Source organism: Protobothrops mucrosquamatus, unplaced genomic scaffold (genome assembly GCF_001527695.2).
Source record: "Protobothrops mucrosquamatus isolate PMUCROS unplaced genomic scaffold, P.Mucros_1.0 scaffold1255, whole genome shotgun sequence".
NCBI classification, from domain to species: Eukaryota; Metazoa; Chordata; class Lepidosauria; order Squamata; family Viperidae; genus Protobothrops; species Protobothrops mucrosquamatus.
The window spans coordinates 147831-168953 of NW_015387461.1; the positions used below are offsets into that span (position 1 = coordinate 147831).

At 38.4% G+C, this 21123-nt stretch overlaps 1 protein-coding gene across 1 annotated transcript in view; it reads right to left on the minus strand.

The window, feature by feature from the left end:
* AFG1L (AFG1 like ATPase) overlaps positions 1-21123 on the minus strand; it is a 57534-nt gene extending 36411 nt beyond the window's left edge. The window contains exons 1-5 of the mRNA XM_015821118.1: positions 21023-21123; positions 15452-15675; positions 8279-8330; positions 7497-7598; positions 5898-6028 (exon numbers count right to left, since the gene is read on the minus strand). Of these exons, the coding sequence (XP_015676604.1) occupies positions 5898-6028; positions 7497-7598; positions 8279-8330; positions 15452-15675; positions 21023-21122 (609 nt within the window). The 5' untranslated portion in view covers position 21123. The remainder of the gene's footprint in view (positions 1-5897; positions 6029-7496; positions 7599-8278; positions 8331-15451; positions 15676-21022) is intronic.

Here is a 21123-nt window from a genome sequence, read left to right on the forward strand (position 1 = left end):
AGCCTCTTCTAACCTTCACAGACATAAATCATTCTCTCTCACACAGAGACACGCACACACTCTCTTAAACGAAGAAGGGGAGCAACAATTCATGACCAAAACAAAAAACAAAAAACTTTTGTCTGAGGATTTTCACTTCCCCACTAATTGTTCATCAAATTATTACAGCTGTGCTAAAGATACTAATTTTATTATGTGCAGAACTTCACTTAAATATGTAAATTCAAAACAGAGGAATACTACTAATATAAAAAAGGAACATGATAAAACAGGCTGAGGAAAAAACATTCCCACCCAAACCTCACAACTATTCACACCCTGAACCTAGGAGACTTCCACACATAGTGTTGTTTTATGCTTCTGCCTTTGGAAACTGCTGTAGCTAAATTAAGTTATACATTTTTTAGGTCACGGGTGTCAAACTCGCGACGTCACGTGACGTGCTGCGACGTATCATGACTTTTTTCCCATTACCGGCAATGGGGTGGGCACGGTTTTGGCGTGACGCATCCGGCCCGTGGGCTGGCAGTTTGATACCCCTGCTTTAGGTAGTTGGCCTTGACTATTTTCTTAGAATGAGCAGGCAGATAACTGCAAGTATAGAGAGGCACTGAAGAAAAGTACTATCTAACAAATCAAAACTTGGCACCCTTGAGCCTGTCAATAAGAAACAAAACAAAATCGGAAAGGCTTTAGGTAGCTAAAAGCAAGTATCCATTTTGATGAGACCTCTGAAACAGGGAAAATGAGACAGGAAGAAGAAAAAGGAGTCTTCTACTTGAGAAATAGAAAACGATACGCAACAGAACATATTTAATTTCCCAAAGGAAAACTTCCGATAAAGCATAGCAGCTTGGAACATTAAACAGAGAAAGATTTATGACCAGAGAAAACACAATGAGGATATAGTTGGTGTTTTGCTCTTGCAAAATTTTAAATCTACTTGTCTGCCAAAACTGATTATTTTTTTAAGTTACATAATTAAAAAAGCAAGAGTCATTTGGTATATGGAATGCCAATTTATGTCCTTTTGATCCTCTGTAGCTTTGGGAGAAAGACAAAAGTTAAAGCATCTCAAAGCTTAGGTTCTGCCTGTGCTCAGCATTCAGTGGGAATGGATGCTGAGCAAAAGGATGGATGTGAACAAAAGAAAAGAATACAAATTACCAATAAGAGATGTGTGAGAATGGAGAGAATGGTGAAATTTCATTTGCATTTAAGAGGAAAGATTTGTATGACCCAGAGCTGCTTTCTTCTCACATAAGTTTTTTTTTTAAAAAAATCTAAATAAGGTGTGTGTCTAAGTACTTGAACCTCAGTTTTCCTCTGATTGGTACGATTTCTTGGGATGAATAGTAAATATAAGTATGTATAGGTAATAATTAGTGTTATCACAAAAACAGGAGTGTAACAGTGCAATCTTAAGACATGTTTTACTCAGAGGTCCCCCTGCATTTAATGAAACTTGCTCCTACTAAGTAGTTAAAATTGTTCTCTTCGCTTTTCTTACAAGCACTGCCTACAGTATACAACAATGTTAATTTACTATTTACAAGCATCCTGGATTCCAAACCTAACCACTCTTTTCGTGCTATTTATATGAAAATAAAGCTATTTCATGTCTGAAATGCCTGTCATTGTTTTTTTTAAAGTAGAGATATAGAACGTGACATCAGACGAAGGCAGTGTAACCAAAAGGAGGACTCACAGCTGGTCCATAAGCTGCCGGATGAGTTTGATTTCCTCAGTTTCACCTCTGAAATGACAGATGTGCCTAGTGTGAACTGAAGGTTGGCACAGCCATTAGCCCCCACTACCTTGCAGGAAGGGTGTGTGCCATTTTATCTTGAAAAGTGCCCATGGGGGATTTCATGCGCTAAATAAGAATTTGTTCTTCTTTTTGTTTCTTTAAAGGATCTCATGTGCTAAACTAAGAATTTGTTCTTCTTTTTGTTTCTTTAAAGTGTTTCTTTTAATGCAACTGTTAGAGAGAGAGAGAGAGAGAGAGAGAGAGAGAGAGAGAGAGGTGGGGGGGTGTGATACCAAAAGCACCAGTCAGTCACATTTGTATATAATGGGGCAAGTGTCTATGGAGATTTTCAGTCATCCAAGTCATGGTTGTCCCAAAAGTGCTTTCTTTCAAAAGGCAACTGGATTTTCTTGTCCAGTTGTCTTTGGAAACAAAGCACCTTAGAAAGGGGCAAGTATTTTTGGACTAACTATTGGCATTATCACTTTACTCTAGACACTTTACGATTGTCTTCAGCCCAAGCAAACTCAAGGCTCCAGACTTGGCAAAGGATAAAGTTTAAGAAGAAATCCGCAGCAGGTCTCATTTTTTTCTATGTTTGAACCACCTAATATCATAAACGGAAGCCAGGCTTAACAAAGTTACCAACGGTTTCATAAAACGTAGCAAACCAGTAAATAAATACTGTACTGCTTTTAGTGCATTTTCAGAATGTCTCACCAATATTCAGCAACAAATACCTGAACTATGGAAAGTGAAGCATCGTGGTTTGTTCTTACACCAGTGAAAGGAAAGTGTCACGAAAATGCTAGTTTGCTGGGCTGCAGAATCTGAAAAGTGATGCAATGCTCCACAGCTATTCAACTTTGAAGCACAGAATATGGCATGAGTGGGAATACAGAACAGCAGAGTTACATCTGGTGCTACTTTTAAATAATGCAAAGGTTAATGAAGCTTCAGTTCCTAGGACAGGAATCTACTGTTCTATATATTAAAAGAATAGAAGAAATAGATGCATTGCGTGTCTGTGAAACTATGAGGAAAATAAAGAACATACAGTAATAGGTTTGAGTAAAGGTGGTCTGTTCTTTGAAAGTGAAGTTTATGAATACATTCAAAGAAGTTAAGGGTGTATTTAATTATGAATGAAAGGGCTAAATTGTATATATTTGAAGAATGAATTAACGTGATGTAAATCGAGGTGAATGTATATAAAAGTAGGAAACCCTAGGTTGTCAGTAGTTGGAACTTACACTCCAATAAAAGTTGATAAGGGAAAAATAGGGATAAGTTCTAGGAAAAAATGTGCAATAGTCTGAGTGAAGTGCGATTTAGTGGAAAAATTATTTTGTTGGGTAACGTGAATAGTGGATGAAAATGAGATGGGAAAGTAAAACGATTGGGCCATTCAGAGATGTAAGTAGTATTCTTTGGTGAACTCCACGATCAGGTTCTGAATGTGAGACATGTGGTGGAGGGGAGGGGAGGCGAGGGAAGGAGAGTTGAGCTGAGCTGTGTTAAGCTGAGGAACTAGAAGAGACTGTTTGAATGTTTTATGGAAAAAAAGTATAAGGAGATAGATTAATTTAGCAACAAAATGAATGGGAAGTGAACAAAAGGAAATAAAGTTAAAAGAATTGTGTTACAGAGTGCCACAGAAGTGTCTGGATTTAAATTAATAGAAAGTATAAAAAAAATGCAGGGTGTAAGGATGAGGAATGAAAGATGCCGTGGATGAGAAAAATACACAGAAGAGTTAATGCTAAAACGATGAGGGAGGTTCTACAATGTGTAGTGTGATAAAATCATTGTTGTAAGAAAGTAGTAAAAGAAGGCAAGGGATGGGTAAAATGAAAAGAGGCAAAGCACGCTAAGAATTTTGTAGCAATAATTGTCTTGGACATGGGAAAAAAGGACTAAACAAGGAGTTTCTTCTAAAGTAAATTCAACTATAAATAAAAGTGATAAAAATATGGTGGATACCAAAGGGAAATTTACGGTAAAGTCTAGATTTCAAATTTTCACCTCCAAAAAAAACGTGAGAGAAAAGCTATTTTAAAATCAGACAATGAATCTTGATAGGCATTGTGGCATAAATTATTTTTTAGCTTTGCATTTGTTAAGTACACCATGAAATATTTTGCTCATATATTTCTTATAATAGATTTTTGTATAATAGAAATCAAATGTTGTTTCTGTTATTAGTATAGTTTACCCAAAATTCAGATCTACCATCACTACCTTTGAAATATCTACTCATCTAGGTAATTCATTAAAACCGCGTTTCATTAAATTTCATTTTTGTGATAGTCCATTAATATACACAGGCTATTCACTCTAAAGCTTACCTCAGTTACCTATTCAACAATATCCAAGGCTTAAAGTCAAGGTATATTACAGATACTACATCTCCATAGCCCACTATGCCAGTTTTGTATCAAAGGGGGAAATTAGGCTAGACTGGTGTAATTTACTTTTGGCTAATTCAAGCTACTTATCATATTCCCTATTCTCTACTGGTCATTTACAAGTGGCCTGAAGCTCAGTAGCAGAATATGCTAGGGACACAATGGGATTATAAGGACTTTAATGATGAACTCCTCAACAGATTTATCACCTGTCAGGAAACAAACACATTTGATTGCCTTGTGCCACTTTGATTACTATTAACCCAGGTGTGAATTTTCACATGCCAAGTAGAATATATATATATATATATATAATATATAGATATATCATAGAACGGAAGTGGCAAGATTCCCCATGACTATGTCCAATCAACAAAAAGGAAGCGCTGATCTGGGATTCTTAAACTTCCAAAACTGAAACCAATTTGGATGACAACTATATAGCGTTCTTCTGTCAACTAAAAATCGCAGAAAATCCTGTTTTCAGCTTTAAAGCATAAATATGCACCCACGGGATAAAAAAGGACTTTGTGGAATAAGGAAGTTATGAAATGAAATTGCTTCATTAAGCCCAGAAAAAAAGAATGCACTTCAATTCAGAAATACATTCACTGCTCCAAGCATAGCTATTTTGTTCTCCTTCCAAAAATAATCTATATACAGTTCTGTGACTGCGATGCAAGGAAATTACAAAGTAATATCAGTACTGTCCATAATAACTGAGACACTAAGAAAATCAAAATATTGGATGTCACATTTTAACGGCAATGTTAAAAGAAGAGAATCGGTTTGGTATAGAAACTAGGAAACTGTGAGTTCTAGTCCCACTTTAGGGAAAAAAACCAGCTGGGTGACCTTGAACCAGTCTTAACCTTAGGAAGGAGACAATAGCAAACTACTTCTAGAGCTGGGACTAATCCAAGCATTTGCCAAAACTGGGACATTAATATATCTGAGTCCAGGACATGAGGATGTGTTACAATGGGTGCTGCTTTATGATTTTAATTTCTAGATCTTGTAGGATTTAATTAACCTATTTTATTTTTAAAAGAAAACAAGTTAAAATAATATAAATAAATAACCTATGAATGTCTAGTTGGAAGTTTTGACTATTGAGAAGGTAACATGTACATATTAAATCTTTGCTTACACTGACAATTTTAAGTTGGAGCAACATAGGCCATAATCTACGAGAACGTGGGTATGGGTGGTAGAAGCTCAAATATTTCCAAAATATATGATTAAAGCAAAGACTCAATTGGACAAGTCTTAATATGAATGGTGTATGTATGTATGCATATATATATTTGTATGTTCATATGTATGTGTATGCATAGAAATACAATACATCCACATACTAATAATACACAGACACACTTATTTAGATGTACAATATATATGTTGTGTGTGCAGAATGTATGATTAAATAACATTTTAGAATTGAATGTAAGTGTAATATAAACCAGACTGTGTATTTTCAAAAAAAGATTCCAGTTTAGCAGATAGCACTGATATAACAATACCCAGCTACATGCATCTAAAATTTCATGTATTCAAGATCATATTAACTGTGACAAATTTTGCTTGTCCAAGCATATGAGTAAATAAATGCTTCAATGAGAAAATATAAAAAACACCTACAGCCTAGAAAGTTAACAGCAGTACAGAATATTGCTATCAGACATGTTTTTCCCCAGGAAAAGAAGAATGTAAATCTCTTATATTATATTCTTACTTACCTGAAATTCATCAAAACACAAGAGACCAGCTTCCTCACTTATTTCATCAGCTATAGGAGCTATTGGATCATATGATTTAGCCATTAATCCAGCTGTTCGTTTTGGCAGACTCTGTTTAAGGCAATGTATTCCTGAAGTGAACATTTTGCAAGATACTTAGTAAACATGTTGGAAATAGACTCAAAGCAAAGATTATATTTACATGTTAACAGAAGTACGTTTTGACATAGTAATTCTGTGCTAATTCCATTCTTTCAATTTTTAGAAAAACAATGACAACTACAAGCATCCTCCCCTCCAGTGGGCATCTTTGATTCATGCGACATCCGTCAGCTTTTTGCCTCTTTGCAATATACAGTATACAGAATATCATAAAGGTGGTCAAGATAATACCCAACAACGCATATGATTCAGTTTGTCTTCCTTCTCTATATAACTATATATAAAAAGCACATTGTCTATGTTGATATTGCTGTATACTATTGAGAAACAAATGTAAGTTCACAGACTAGAGCAAATATAAAGAAATGAGAACAAGGAAATAAAGGAGAAACAGAGAAATCTGACAAAAGACTAGGAAGCTTTAAAGACTAAATGTTAATATAATGGAAAATAGAAGATCGTTGTATATTAAAATAGATAACTAAATCTTCACCTGTAGTTTCTAAATAAGTGAACAACGTATACATTGTACCATCTATTTCATTTACTATACTGTGCATTAGGCAAAAAGGTGTATATTTGCAAAGAGGAAGTTTACTGGAGAGTTCATTATGGAAAAGTTTTTTTTTCTGGCACTGAGAAGGACGAGTACATGTTTTGGCCCATGCTAACTTTTCCCTTGTTTAGGATCACAAATGCTGATATAATATAGGTAGAATGGAAATATTCTTTGATATCACAAAAATTCAGCCACTAGTCCACAATGAGAGTTCTAGTCCTCTCTCTCTCTCTCTCTCTCTCTCTCTCTCTGTGTGTGTGTGTGTGTGTATGTGTGTGTGTGTGTACCTACAGCAGTTGGTGGAAATCAGTTACTTTTTTCTATCCTGTTCCACCTTCAACTTGACATTTCATCTTTTTGCTATTCAACTTTTAAAGCAGGGCCTTATGGCAACTGAAAGATCAACAAATATATTATAACACAAGTTCACTCTTCACTTGCAGTGGACTATTGTAAAAGGTTTAGGTATTTTCACAATATTGTTCAATCCCTCTATATAATTGTGGCAAGAGCACATATCACCACATTCCAGCAGCTGCTCTGAATTTTTAATCATGCAAATAAGTACAAATGAATTAAATAAGTGATTGACTGTCCACTGGTACTTACTCACTCAAGGGAAATGAACCTACTTACTCAAATCCTCAATGTTTTCCCTCAATTAATTCCTTGGGGTGTTGCAAGACAGCTCTATTCTAACTGAAAAATCAAGTTGAAAATTTCCCCAAACAGTCTACGTTAATTCCTTTCTTTTCGGCTTTCAATTGACAGTCTTGCAGACAAAAAATTAAGACAAAGAATTAAGTAGAAACAGGATGACAGATAACATGGAAGATACCTGTAACATACTGTATTGTACCAGAAAGATTTAAACTTACTTTTGTGCACATCAAGCATGAAGCCATGGAAATGGACTCTCTTTTTTCTTTCTACTTGTAGATGAGAATAAAATATGTCCATCACCATTGTCTTTCCTGTGCCTTCAAATAAAAACACACATAACCAACAGGTTGTTAATTTAAAACACTATGTACTGATTACAGTAATGACTGTTCATTAGCATTGAGCTAATGAAATCATAATCGTGATCTGAACAGTACAAAATCATTATCTTTGATGCAAGACTTCAACTAACATGGGCAGGATCATTTGTATTATATGAATCTAAAATATAATAACAAAATCAAAAAAATGCAATTATTGTTTCTATCTGAAATATACTGAGCATTATTCCCCCCAAAATAAATGAGGATGCCTCAGTTCTTTTTTAAAATAGATTAGTCACAAATACATCTTTCGGTCAGACCAAGTGTACACCTCAACTAACATCCCCCTTCCACATAACAAGGGCATCAAAACAAGTGCCCTTCCTGCCATATGCAATCAAGGCTCACATGGTCCAGGGATCCCATATCACAAAGCACACTACCTTGATCCATTTCATTACCTGACATTGCTCCGAGCTTTGATTTGCTCTATAATGTCAAAGCAAACTAAATACAGGTCATTAGTAGCTCATCTCAGGGTGCTTTGTTCTATTTAATCTCATTGCTGTCATTGGAAAAGAAAGTTAGCTTATTAGCTAGCTATAAATCTGGGAAAGTGTGCAGATATGCTTAAAAAAAATTGGCCGTGTTTCAGTTAAAATCTTTCAACTTACCAACATCGCCATAGATATAAAGGCCTTTTGGAGGTTTACGTCTTGTAAAAAGCTGCAAATTTAAAAAAATGATTATATTTTATTCTCCTTGGATAAAAGCAAAATAAGAAAACAACATGATACGTTTATTGAAGAGTCAATATAGCTTGCAAACTCAATTCAGCTATTGCATTAAAAAGAACAAAGCCTGCTCTGCTGCTGAAAAGCTCAAATAGTATTTTGGTTGATCAAGCACACAATAAGGGAAATTGGAAAGGACAAAAAACCTAAATATTCTTTTTAATATCTTTTCAAGCCCAGTAGGTTGAGCATTTTGAATAATTCTATAGTGAAAATTATAAACTACATGTAAACAGACCATTTCATTCACACACACACACACACACATATATATAAAATCACATTTTGCAGCTCTTGAAGGTTCACAACAATTATAAAATATCACAGTGAAAATATCCACAGAAAATGCAATTAAAATTAGCTTAAATTAAAATAACACAACCCTCACAGTTCACTCAAAGCCTCAAAGAGTAACCCAGTTTCAACTAGCCTTCTGGAAGCTTATTATTGATGAAACCAATCTTATTTGCAAGGGGGTACCATTCCAGAGAAACAGGTTGTCGTGTAAAAACAATGTCTCCACACCCCAACTTCGAGCTCTACTAGCAGTTTCTCTTGAGAAAGGCACCTTAGATCAGTTAAATCCAATTGGAGGAGACACTGCTGAAGGTGCTATGCCATGTATAATTTTATAGGTTAAAACTAGCTTTTTGAACTGATTCCGGAAGCCTACTGGCAACCAGTGCAAGGCCCACAGTACCAATGTTGCACAAACACACTATTCAATACCTGTGACACACAGGTCTCTACATCTTGCACAGCTACAGGTTCTAAGTGGTCTTCAAACCCCATGAGGAATGCATCATGTTGAGGGAATGATTCTCTGTAGCAACTGCTCCAGGTCACAACAGCCAGAGTGGGCAAAAGTCTTCTGGGCACAACCTCTACTTGCTTTTACAGAAAACCAGAAGCACCCTTCCTGTAAGCCCCCCCCCCCCCAAGTAACAGATTTGTTCTCTCAAGAGTAGTGCTACCTCTTTCAAGAAAGACTACTGAAAATGATAGAAGGTGATGGACAAAAAGCAACTGGTGTTCAATTTTAGCCCATTTTCTCTCATCCAGACTCTGATAGCCTCTAGAGCCGAGGTTGCCTACCCCCGCTCTAGACAAAACCTTCCAGGCATTCCCCACTGGGCCAAGAGTGGTAATGTATAATTAAATATAATCAGCAAGCTGACCATACCTCACCCCAAAGCTCCATATGGCCCCCCCTCATGTAAATATTAAAGAAGGGAGGGTAGCACCTCCCAAGCCCATCTCTCATCTTCTCCTCCCAACAAATACAACCACCTTCTGAAGAAGCAAAACCTTTGTCAAACAGTAGCCACAATTGTGGCAGATGCTTCAGAAAGATACCATCATTGATGGTATCAAAGGCTACTGTGAGGTCTGAAAGGACCAGGCGGTGCACTGCCCCTATCTAAATTTCAACAACGGTTATTGCCTCTGCAATATCATCACAGTCCATACTTGTGTTCAGTCATATTCATTTTTATTCTTCCTCCGCCAATGCTCTAGGAATTGCTTATGTTACCTCATTTCCTGGAGCATCCAAGGAGCAACCCACCATTACTTTACAGAAAGAGATTGCTTAAGGGACAATTTCTTTTAGACTCCATTCTCCTCCTAATGCTAAACAGGTAATTGCTAGATTACTGGGAAACGTCCCCAAGAGTCCTCTGGAAACTCTCCAGATCCATCAGTCATCTTCAGTTCTGCAGAGGTCTTAGGTGGCAGTTAATTTCATTTGGACCAGGAAGAAATTAAGACACACAACGTGGTAGAGGTACTGCCCTCCATATTCAGATAGCCCCATAACTGCACCACAACAAGTAAGCTACATACAGATAACACAACTTCCCTGAAACCCCAAAACTAGAAAAAGAAAAGATCCAAATAATAACTAGCTCTGTCCATGTGTTGGGCCAATGATTACTTGGGATAAGCCCATGAGGCAATGAACTTCATGGCTATACCCATCTCTGTCACAAGTCACCGGGAGTTGGGCAGCATATAAATTAATACATTTTTTTTCTGTTCACAACAATGTCCCACAGGTGCTTCTCAAAAGACAACTGGACTTTCCCAGTTTCCTCCTTTGAAAACCATTTCACTTCTCATCCAAGAAGCTCCTCAGTTCAGAGTATAAAAGAAACATGGTGCTGGACAGCTGGGATTCATCTCCATTTTATCAGGACAAAAAACTCTTGGGAATCTCAGATAGAAGAGAATCTCCTTTTTCTGTTCTACCTACTCAATAGGCAAGCAGACCTTTTTGCTTGCTGATAAATACAAAAGAATTTATTGGAAAAAAAAAGGAATGGGCAGGAGGTACAAATGGCTGTAGACTCTGCTGTTGTTTGGAAAGATCTCATTGTCCTGTGAATATAACATTTTGAAACTCTCTTCTTTCTTTTGGTCCAGTTACTTCTTCATTCATTCTTCATTGTTCTCATTTTCTCTTTTCGTCCCCTTCTCTGGAAAATTATTTTTTTCTTCTTCCTCATCCCCATCTGACTTCCCCTTTTTTCTATTCTGCTATACAGTATTTTCTGACAATTTCTGAAAGCAATTTTTATGTTTAGGAATGGTTTGTATATGCAGAGTAGGATCATGAATTTTATAATGAAATGCCTTACATTAAAGGAAATTAAGTTTAATACGTTGTTATTTTGGTCTAGTCTTCTCCTTTTGTGAGGGAGAGAAAAATATCGAGGGTATGAATACATATTCATCTATGGTACTTTTGAAGAGCCGAGTCAACTAAGTATAAAAATAGAAGCTAATGTCCACAGTCAGCGAGGAATCTGGAGCTAAAAGGAGGTTGTATATTTCATTCAGGAAGAAAACAATCTGAAACATGTTTCAAATCAACCAGAAATTATTTTGAGAAAAAAAAAGATAAAGGTTTTAGTGTGGCCTTCATAGTCCCCATCTGAATAGCACTGAAAATCTATGGGAGATCTCAAGGACAAATGTACAAAAGTTCCAAGAATATTTCTGAATTAGCAGAATTTTTTAAAGAAGAGTGGGAAAAATGCCAAAAGCTAGAACAGAAACCTCAGATAAGAGCTGTATTATTTTGGCTAAAGGTGTGTTACAAAGTTCTAATTGAAAAGCTATCCAAACTTTTTTTATGTGCTTATATTCATTGTTTTCTTAATCTAAATCGGTAAATAATTCCACACAAATAATACAGATCCATTCAAATTTCCAGAAAGAGGTCACACATTTAACTTTGTAGCATGGAGAGGGTATACCAGCTTCTAGTCACCTAAGAATTCGCTGAAATATACAATTTAGGGATGCCTAATATATTCAAAAAGGGTTTGTTCTAGTTGTAAATTAAAATACACAACACAAGACACTTAGGATGCTCGGAGTTCTCCAGACTCTTGGATATGATCCTAAGAAACCCCTGAAAGAGTGCTGTCAACCCATAATTTTTATGGGACAGAAACGGAAAAATATTTAAAACTTAAGAGAGCAATTAGTGCAAATATACAGATAGTCCTCAACTTGTTACAACTGAGCCCAACATTTCTGTTGCTAAGTGAGACAGCTGTAAAGTGAGTTTTGCCCCATTTTATGATCTTTCTTGCTACAGTTGTTAGGTGAATCACTGCAGTTGTTAAGTTAGTAACGTGGTTGTTAAGTAAATCTGGCTTCCCTATTGACTTTGCTTGTCAGAAGGTTGCAAAAGGTGATCACATGACCCCTGGGCACTGCAACCCTCATAAATGTGAGTCAGTTTCCTAAGCACCTGAATTTTGATCATGTGACCATGGGGATGCTGCAACGGTCATGTGAAAAACAGTCACAACTCACTCCTTTCAGTGCCACTGTACCTTTGAACGGTCACTAAGTGAACTCTTATAAGTCGAGGACTACATTACTTATATAAATTAGAAATTTAAGTTTGATTAAATTTAGCTTGCAATCTTGCTCTGGACCATATCTCTAACATTATCCTCTCTTCTCCCATCTCCAGCATGTCAGAGTTAGGGTAGAGGAAAGACTTCAATCAGAAACAGCTTGTATATTCATGCTAAAAGGTTTTTGGCTGCCAGCAAGATGCTGGCTAAAAGTATCGCTGAAACTCTTACCCATAGATAAGGTTGGAGGTGAGATTTCCACAGAAAAGTTCATTGAGGAAGCGAAGCTTTAATGATCTGTTTCCAAAACTGACTTGGGAGCAGGGGGAAGGAGATAACAAATCTCCCCTTAAAATAAACATCTCTGCTTTTTAAATAATACATACAAATTTGCATATTCCACTAGATCAAATATACTTGAAATACTAAAAAATGTTAGCAGTTTGGTATATATAAAATTGTGAGGGGCAAGCAAGCAGATCCAGATGTGAAATGTTCAAGTTAACTATCGTATTCTACCTATAACAGAAGAATTTCTCCACATTGCTCACCCTCTCTTGGGTACAAACAGATAAAGTCACATGACATTGGGGGGGGGCATCCTAGGTCTCTTGTAGCTGTGCAATGACTCGAGGCTAACTCGCCGCTTGATCCCTCCCACTTGCCTGCTGCGGATTTCCCAACAAAAATAAATTAATGATATACTTTTTCTAAAGTTTATGTCTTCAAAAATAATTCCTGCAGTACTTGCAGCACTAACATCTTTAAATGATGTTTTTCTAAAAATTAAAACACCAATATATTCTCCATTGTGCCACATTCTGATATGAAGAGATCTGCTTTTTTACAGAAGGACCTAGGGCAGTGGTGGCGAACCTATGGCACGGGTGCCAGAGACGGCACTCAGAGTCCTCTCTGTGGGCACACACGCCGTCACCCCAGTCCTAGGCCTTCAGCTGGGTTTTATAAAACCTTTTTGCTTTAGGCCTCCGCCGCCATGTACAAAAAAAAAAAAGTTTCAATCAATCAGTCAATTTCAACTTCTCATGGGAAAAAAAAGATCTTGCAAAGTTGGAATTGATTGATTGAACTTTTTAGTCCCACACAGTCAGCCATTACCACCGCAGCCACGCCCACCCAGTGGGCAACGCCCACCCAATGGGCCACACCCACCCGGCACCCGACGATGCGTAAGTGGGTTTTGGGTTGCAGTTTGGGCATTCGGTCTCTAAAAGGTTCGCCATCACTGACCTAGGGTTCAAACTGCAACTTATCCAAGAACTGCAATTTATCCAGCAATAAATATGAACAAGTCCTTAGCTGGGGGAAATACTGTTGTTTACTGTTTGGAAATGCTAAATAGACCATTTATCTAACAGCCCCCCCTCAACACCATCTTTGTCTGCTGATTTCTACCCAATTCATTTGATCAATTTTGCCTGATATTCTTACTTCTTGCCTCATGTTCATTTCTTTCACATTATCCTATAGATCAGGGCTTTTCAACCAGGAAAAGGTAGTACGCGACCATCCTAGAAAAGTAGTGGGGGAGGAGAATGAACTAAACCAGTGGCAGCACTGCACAACCCTGAGAGAGAGATGGCTGGAGCTGCAGGGCTGTCAGGGCTCAGCGGAAGCGCCAGGATCAGTGCCGCTTTCCAGCTGATTGGCGCTTCTTCGGGGCTATCAGGGTTCAATGGAAGCGCCAGGATCAGCGCCAGGATCCACCTGGAGCTCGGCACTGATCCTGGTGCTTCTGCTGAGCCCTGAAGAAGCGCCAATCAGTTGGAATGTTGCAGCCTCTCCAGGGTCTTGTGATTTACATTCAGATGCTTGGCAACTGATTCATATTTATGACGGTCACAGTGTCCCAGGGTCATGTGAAGTGACCAAAACCTGCTGCAACCATACAGCAGATGGGGGGAATAAAAACCAAACACCCCCCCACCCCACCCCCTGCTGCCAATCCTCAACAGAAATGCTCACAACAATGAAAACCTCGGACAGGTGGAAGAGCGCGGCCGGGCGGGCAGGCAGGTGTCTTGCTCGGCTGTGGCTTGGGGGGCACTTTTTTCAGTGCCATTGTAACTTCGAACAGTCACTAAGCGAACTGTTGTAAGTCGAGGGCTACCTGTACTTTACCACTTTTTTCCTTTTTGGGGGGGGGTCATCAAGTTTTTAACACCTTGCTGGGCGACTGGTGGTACTCGGATGTTGCCATATCCTAAAAGTGGTACAATGGGTGAAAAGGTTGAAAAGCCCTGCTATAGATTAATGTTTAATCAATAGATATTAATCTGGAAGAGGCTTCTGATGTTTTCCTCTGTCTAGTCTAGTACTAGTGGGCAAAACTTGCAGGTTTTCACCAGAGTCCTGAAAAGAAATGTTAAAAGCAACTAGAATAAGTACAGCATAGCACAAAAATCTGAACTATTTTCTTCAGATTACAGTATGACTCTGCCACCTTCTGGCAAAGACCTCTTTGTAAGGTTCAGGATACTACCTTCCACACTACGCATATTAAAGATAGAACAATCCCAAACATTATGTAGAATCTGTACATTCTTGGGGACACAACAATGAACAGTGTTACTGAGGTAATAGTATACATCACTTAAGTACATTTCAAGTTGTAGAACAGTGACAGCTGAGCTTTTTTTCTATCAAACATTGGTAAATTGTTATTAGTAACTTTTCCCAAGTAACTTTATTTAGGAACTGAATATAGGTTGCAGATCAATTTGGGATTGGAGTACTTCCCATGAAAATATCTCAATCAATAAAATGTTCTAAGTTTAATTGCACTGGGGAGAATAAAAATATAAATACGTTTCTTATTTATAACTTGAATGTTAAGTAATCATTACTATTTCTGATACTCAGCCTTGTTGTCTTATCTTCTTAGTCTCAGCCTCTTAGGCAGGGGTGTCAAACTCACAACGTCACATGACATGTCGCGACGTATCGTGAGTTTTTTTCTGTTGCCAGCAATGGGGTGGGTGCGGTTTCGGCGTGACGTATCCGGCCCGCGGGCCGGCAGTTTGACACCCCTGCTCTTAGGCATGAACTGGGATTATTAAATAACATCGTTTACAGAGCTGTTGCAATCAAATTCAGAAAAAATCATTTGAACCAGACACAAAAACTGCTACACAAATGCTTAATGGCAGAACTTTACCTTTGAGAATATGTGTTTTGGGCTGAGGTTGTACCCCTTAAGACTTTCATGTAGTTTCTGCAGGCACCGCATGACTTTTTGCTGCTGTTCATCATTCCTCAGCTGCTCCACTTTGGTAAGAAATTCATAATGTTCTAAAGGTCCATTGCAAAGCAATAAGGCTTTCGAATTAGCATCTGCTAGACCACCAGCAGTGGCTTTTTCTGCTACCTGAACTGTATATGCTGTATGACATGAGAGAAACATTTATTTACTTTTAAAAAAGAAGAAGAAGAAGAACTAAGAGTCAGCCTTATTCTTCTATAATAAATTAGTGGGCTGAAATGAGAAACGCTGGTCAAATCCCTTGGACCACAAAGCTCGCTGATTTACTTTTATCCCACCTTTATTGTTTTTATAAATAACTTACAGCGGCAAACATACTTAATACACTTTCCTTCTCCTATTTTGTCCACAACAACAATCCTGTGAGGTGGGTTGGGCTGAGAGAGAGTAACTGGCCTAAAGTCACCCAGTTGGTCTTCCTGCCTAAGACAGGACTAGAATTCACAGTCTCCTGGTTTCTTGGCCAAGACCTTAATCGCTACACCAAACTGGCTCTCTTAATGTCATCAGTGATGACTTTGGGCTAGTCATTATTTTTTCCAGTGCTTCTTAAATTAACCTTGGCCGCTTGAAGATGGGTGGACTTCAGTTCCCAGAATTCCCTAGCTGTGCTGGCTGGGGAATTCTGGGAGTTGAAGTCTACCCATCTTCAAGCGGCCAAGTTTGAGGAACACTTATCTTCTTAGTCCAATTTACTCCCCATTAACAGATAATTTGTGAGCCTTCTGCAGCATTCGGAAGAACATGAGACCTAAATAATAAAATTTATTATAAACTTTGTGTTCTATTCCAAGACTACTTTCTACATATGGCTTAAACACACATACGGAACACCCATCACCTTCAATATGCGCGGTATAAAATAATACACAGTGTTAGCGTGGCCAGAAACCTCTGCCCAGATTTCTGGTGTGTTTTTCACGAACACCACAAGCATGCAAAGCAAAAAGGGTTTTCAACGCTTAACATTACTAAATGCATGTTCAGTGGCACTACAATTCATCAGTCTCGCTTTGATTTCAGATCAACATGTACAACTGCAGATCAATATACACAATGCATGCCGTCCTTCATTGGGCCATTGAGATGATATTTCTATGACATCACAAGATAGGGAGTAACACATAAATATCAATATTCTATGTATTAGAATATTGTTTAATGAAGAGAAGGACGAGNGACTGGACAGCCATTTGTCCGAAATGGTATAGGGTTTCCTGCCTGAGCAGGGGGTTGGACTAGATGACCTCCAAGGTCCCTTCCAACTTTACTACTACTACTACTACTACTACTACTACTACTACTACTACTACTACTACTACTATTATTATTATTATTATTATTATTATTATTATTATTATTATTATTATTATTATTAAACAAGAGTGTTACATTTTCATATAAAAGTAAAGGTTTCCCCTGTCGAGTTGTGTCCGACTCTAGAGAGCAGTGCTCAACTCTGTTTCCTAGCCAAGGGAGCCAGCACTATCTGAAGACACTTCTGTGGTCATGTGGCCAGCGTGACTATACGCCAAGGCACACGGAATGCTGTTACCTTCCCACCAAAGTGGTACCTATTTATACACTTGCATTTGCATGCTTTAGAACTGCTAGTTGAGCAGGAGCTGGGGCAAGTAACAGGAGCTTACATCGTATGGCACCTGTGTCTCAAACCCGGGCTGCCAGCTTTCCATTCTTGTTTTGTTGTTCTCTTCAGATTATTTTCTAGATCTTCAAAAGCCATAGTGCAGCTATTGCTTGCAGATTTCTTTTTCTTTTTTCCCCAGTAAGAATGACCAGGAAAAATAACTGGTCTTTCTAAGCCAGTGATGGCGGACCTTTTAGAGACTGAGTGCCCAAACTGCAACCCAAAACCCATTTATGCATCGTCGAGTGCCAGGTGGGTGTGACCCATTGGGTGGGCGTGGCCCATTGGGTGGGCGTGGCTGCGGTGGTAACGGCAGACTGGGTGGGACTAAAAAGTTCAATCAATCAAGTCCAACTTTGCAAGATCTTTTTTTTTCCTGCGAGAAGTTGAAATTGACTGATTGAACCTTTTTTTTTTTGCACACGGTGGCGGAGGTCTAATGCAAAAAGGTTTTATAAAACCCAGCTGAAGGCCTAGGACTGGGGCAATGGCACGCGTGCCCATAGAGAGGGCTCTGAGTGCCGCCTCTGGCACCCGTGCCATAGGTTCGCCACCACTGTTCTAAGCTTTGGCAACTATTCTTCAACATCCATCCTTCTGGCAATAAAGCTGCCAAGGTAAAAACCACTGGTTCCTTCCTATACTGGAGAAAATTGTCCTCTCACAAATCAGTGCATTGCAAGTCCATAAAGAGAATGTCCCAAATATTCATTGAATTGGAAAGGAAGGAGGGAAAAGCCTAGAACAACGTTCTCAACCTTTTCTTCATCACAGACCCCTTTAAATACCTTTTGTGGTCACGGACTCCCAAGACTTAACTCAAGTTTTAAATCATAACATTTCTTCAAACCTTCACAGACCCCTTGTGACATCGTGGTCGCCCAGGGGTTCACAGACCACAGGTTGAGAACCACTGGCCTAGAATTTAAACTGAGTAGTATAAATTAATTATCATATGAGGACTTTGATTTCTGTATAATACAATGTTTATGTTCTGTATGCATGCCGATTCACTCATCTACAATAAAGAGATTAATCTTGCTAACCATGCCTGTGCACCTCCTCATCAATAAGTAAATATCTGAATAAGGAGTTAAAAGCCTAGAGAGCTGAGATGATTAGCTATCTCTGTGTGCAGCATGACCTTAGTTGCATCATCCATGCTGTTCAAAATTCTACCTTCTTGCCTCCTTTTCAGTTGGGAAACTTGATGCTGCCTGCTTCTCCTGCTAGAGATCGAAATAGTTATTCTTCCAGTGATTAAGTATCACTTCTAAATATCATACTCCTGATAGTCATTCTCATCCACTGGTTGGTTGTGCTCCTTACAGACAGTTGCTTCCTGTACCAGCTATCTCTGCTATTTATGTCCCCCCAAAACTTCACTCTTTTGTGCTAAAGTATAGCCATTTTTAAATTCTAATTCGTTCCTTTGAGCACTACTACATCTTTTATTTCTTACATATATACACCAAGTATTTTTTCAAATTTTTAGTATGACAGAACTGTCCCTACTCTGGTAAGCAGCTAATGAGAACAAAGGAGAGGGGAAAGGAATTGGTAGAAAAGGAGAGAATAACAAAGAGACAGGCACATGCTGAATAAATTAGATTATGGAGTAGAATGACACTACCTTTGACTCTTGCTCTTCTCAGAATAAGAATGCATCTTATAATAATTGCCACTGAGATATTAAGTTTGGCTGGCTGGGAAAATCTGGGAGTTGAAGTCCTCACACCTTAAACCTGCCAAGGTTGAAAAACACTGCACTAGATGTAAACTAATTCTGCAGTTTCCCATATTCTTAAGCAAGAATGCATATTCTGAATCGGCTAACACTGACACAGATACATCTGAAGTATGAAAGATTCTGACATACGCACCCTAATCTACTTTTTATAAATTCCACATAATTTAACATGCATTCTTATTTTAAAACCTAGAATCTTATGAGCAAACAGATTATGTAGGATGGAATTCAGCCTATCCAAAGTTTGGCCATGGTAGGCAAGAAAATGAATCTGTTATCTAAAAGGTTTCCCTGTGTGATAAGTTAAATTTTGAAGATTTGTAAATATTATTTTACATTGGTGCAAATTAAAATTAACCAATAGAAAAGCACACATTATCCAAATCAGTTATAGGGCCTCTATTTCCTAGAGCAGTGTCTACTAGCAAGACTAGTGTTAACTTCAAGACAAAAACATACATGCAGATACTAAAAGTGTTGTTTTCACTCCATAATCACAATATGCACTGTAACTGAATTATAGCACATAGGACTTATTGCTATGCTTGCAAATTTATAACTTCCAAGAAGTTTTTAACATGCATCCCCTGCAACAAAAGATGCTTGAATATATGTATTTATCACCTATCTATATAATCTGACAACTGTTAACCTTGACAATTTACCAAAACAGCTGCAAAGTACATCTATATTTTGTGAAAAAATGTTAATTGATAAGAGTATTTTTCTGTACATAATTTTTGTGACAGTAAAGTACAGGCTGCAGAATCCATCAGTGCAACATTTTTCAGCATTGGGAGCTTCCCATTTGTCAGGAAGAAGGTTTACTGATGAGTCTTCAGTGGAAGAGGTTATTTTTTTCCCGCAACTCAATCAGTTCTGAGCCATACAGAATGAACAGTCTCTTGTACTGATACTCAGCCTTATTAGAGATAAACCAGCAGTTCCTGATGTTCAGCCAATCTACTCTTTTGCCATTAAGACAAGACCTCCACAACTATAAAGGTAATGGCTATTAAAAAATAATCCACAAAGAGCTTTGCATGTTCGGACATCAATGCTCAGTCCATACCCAGAAGTATTTTTTTATTCTACTTTTGTCGCAAAACCAACATTATACAGCATATTAAAACATAGTGGTTTGCTTGATCCTCCTGGTTTATGTGTTAAACTTTGATTCACTGATGTTAACATAACTAAATTTGTATAAGGCAGCATCTGGAAGAGCTTTGAAAAATCAACCTGAAGTAGGGTTTTCTCTTTGCTGGGCACAAAAGAAGGATATGTACAACATCTTATTGGCAAATTGTATATAAAGAGACACTTCTCGGGGAATAATTAGTACACACTAACAAATGTTCATCTTCTTTAAATCAGCTCTCCATTACAGATGAGAAATAAAATTGAAGAACATCCCTAAAGCGCATAAAATCCTTAGGCTAGACGCAGTGTTTCTCAACCTTGACAATTTTAAGGCATGTGGACTTCAACTCCCAGAATTCCACAGCCAGCATTGCTGGCTGTAGAATTCTGGGAGTTGAAGTCCACATGCCTTAAAATTGTCAAGGTTGAGAAACACTGGGCTAGAGGTCTCTAACCTTGGCAATTTTTAAGACTTGTGAACTTCAACTCCCAGAAATCCCCAGCCAGTTCTGCTGGCTAGGGAATTCTGGGAGTTGAAGTCCACAAGTCTTAAAGTTGTCAAAGTTGGAGATCCCTGCCTTAGGCCGTACGTTTTAAAATGGAGAGAGCTAGCAGAACGGCCGGCCTTTATAGTCTTAACTTTTTCAGCATTCACGGACATTCCAGAACTTTTAAAACACGCTGGACGTTCCTCTTCGGAACACGCGTCACACTTCCCGAAAAGCCGATGCCGGGAGATTCAAGTGCAGGAAAGAAAGCCGAGCCGCTTTAACTCGCCACCCGCACTGCTGGGACTCTTTTTGACAGTCACGGCCAGGGCTTGAAACGAGGGGAGCCGTTTGATAGCTGACCTTCCAGCTGAGCCCTATTCCTCCCTACAGATTGCGAGCCAACTTCCTGCGTCCTAGACCCAAATGCCACTAACCTTTCCGCGGGGCCCAGCACGTTAGGACGAGAGCGGCGGGTCGAATGGCAGCTTTTATCAAGCGGCGCCCAGTAACCAAGGGCGACACGGGAGCCGCCATC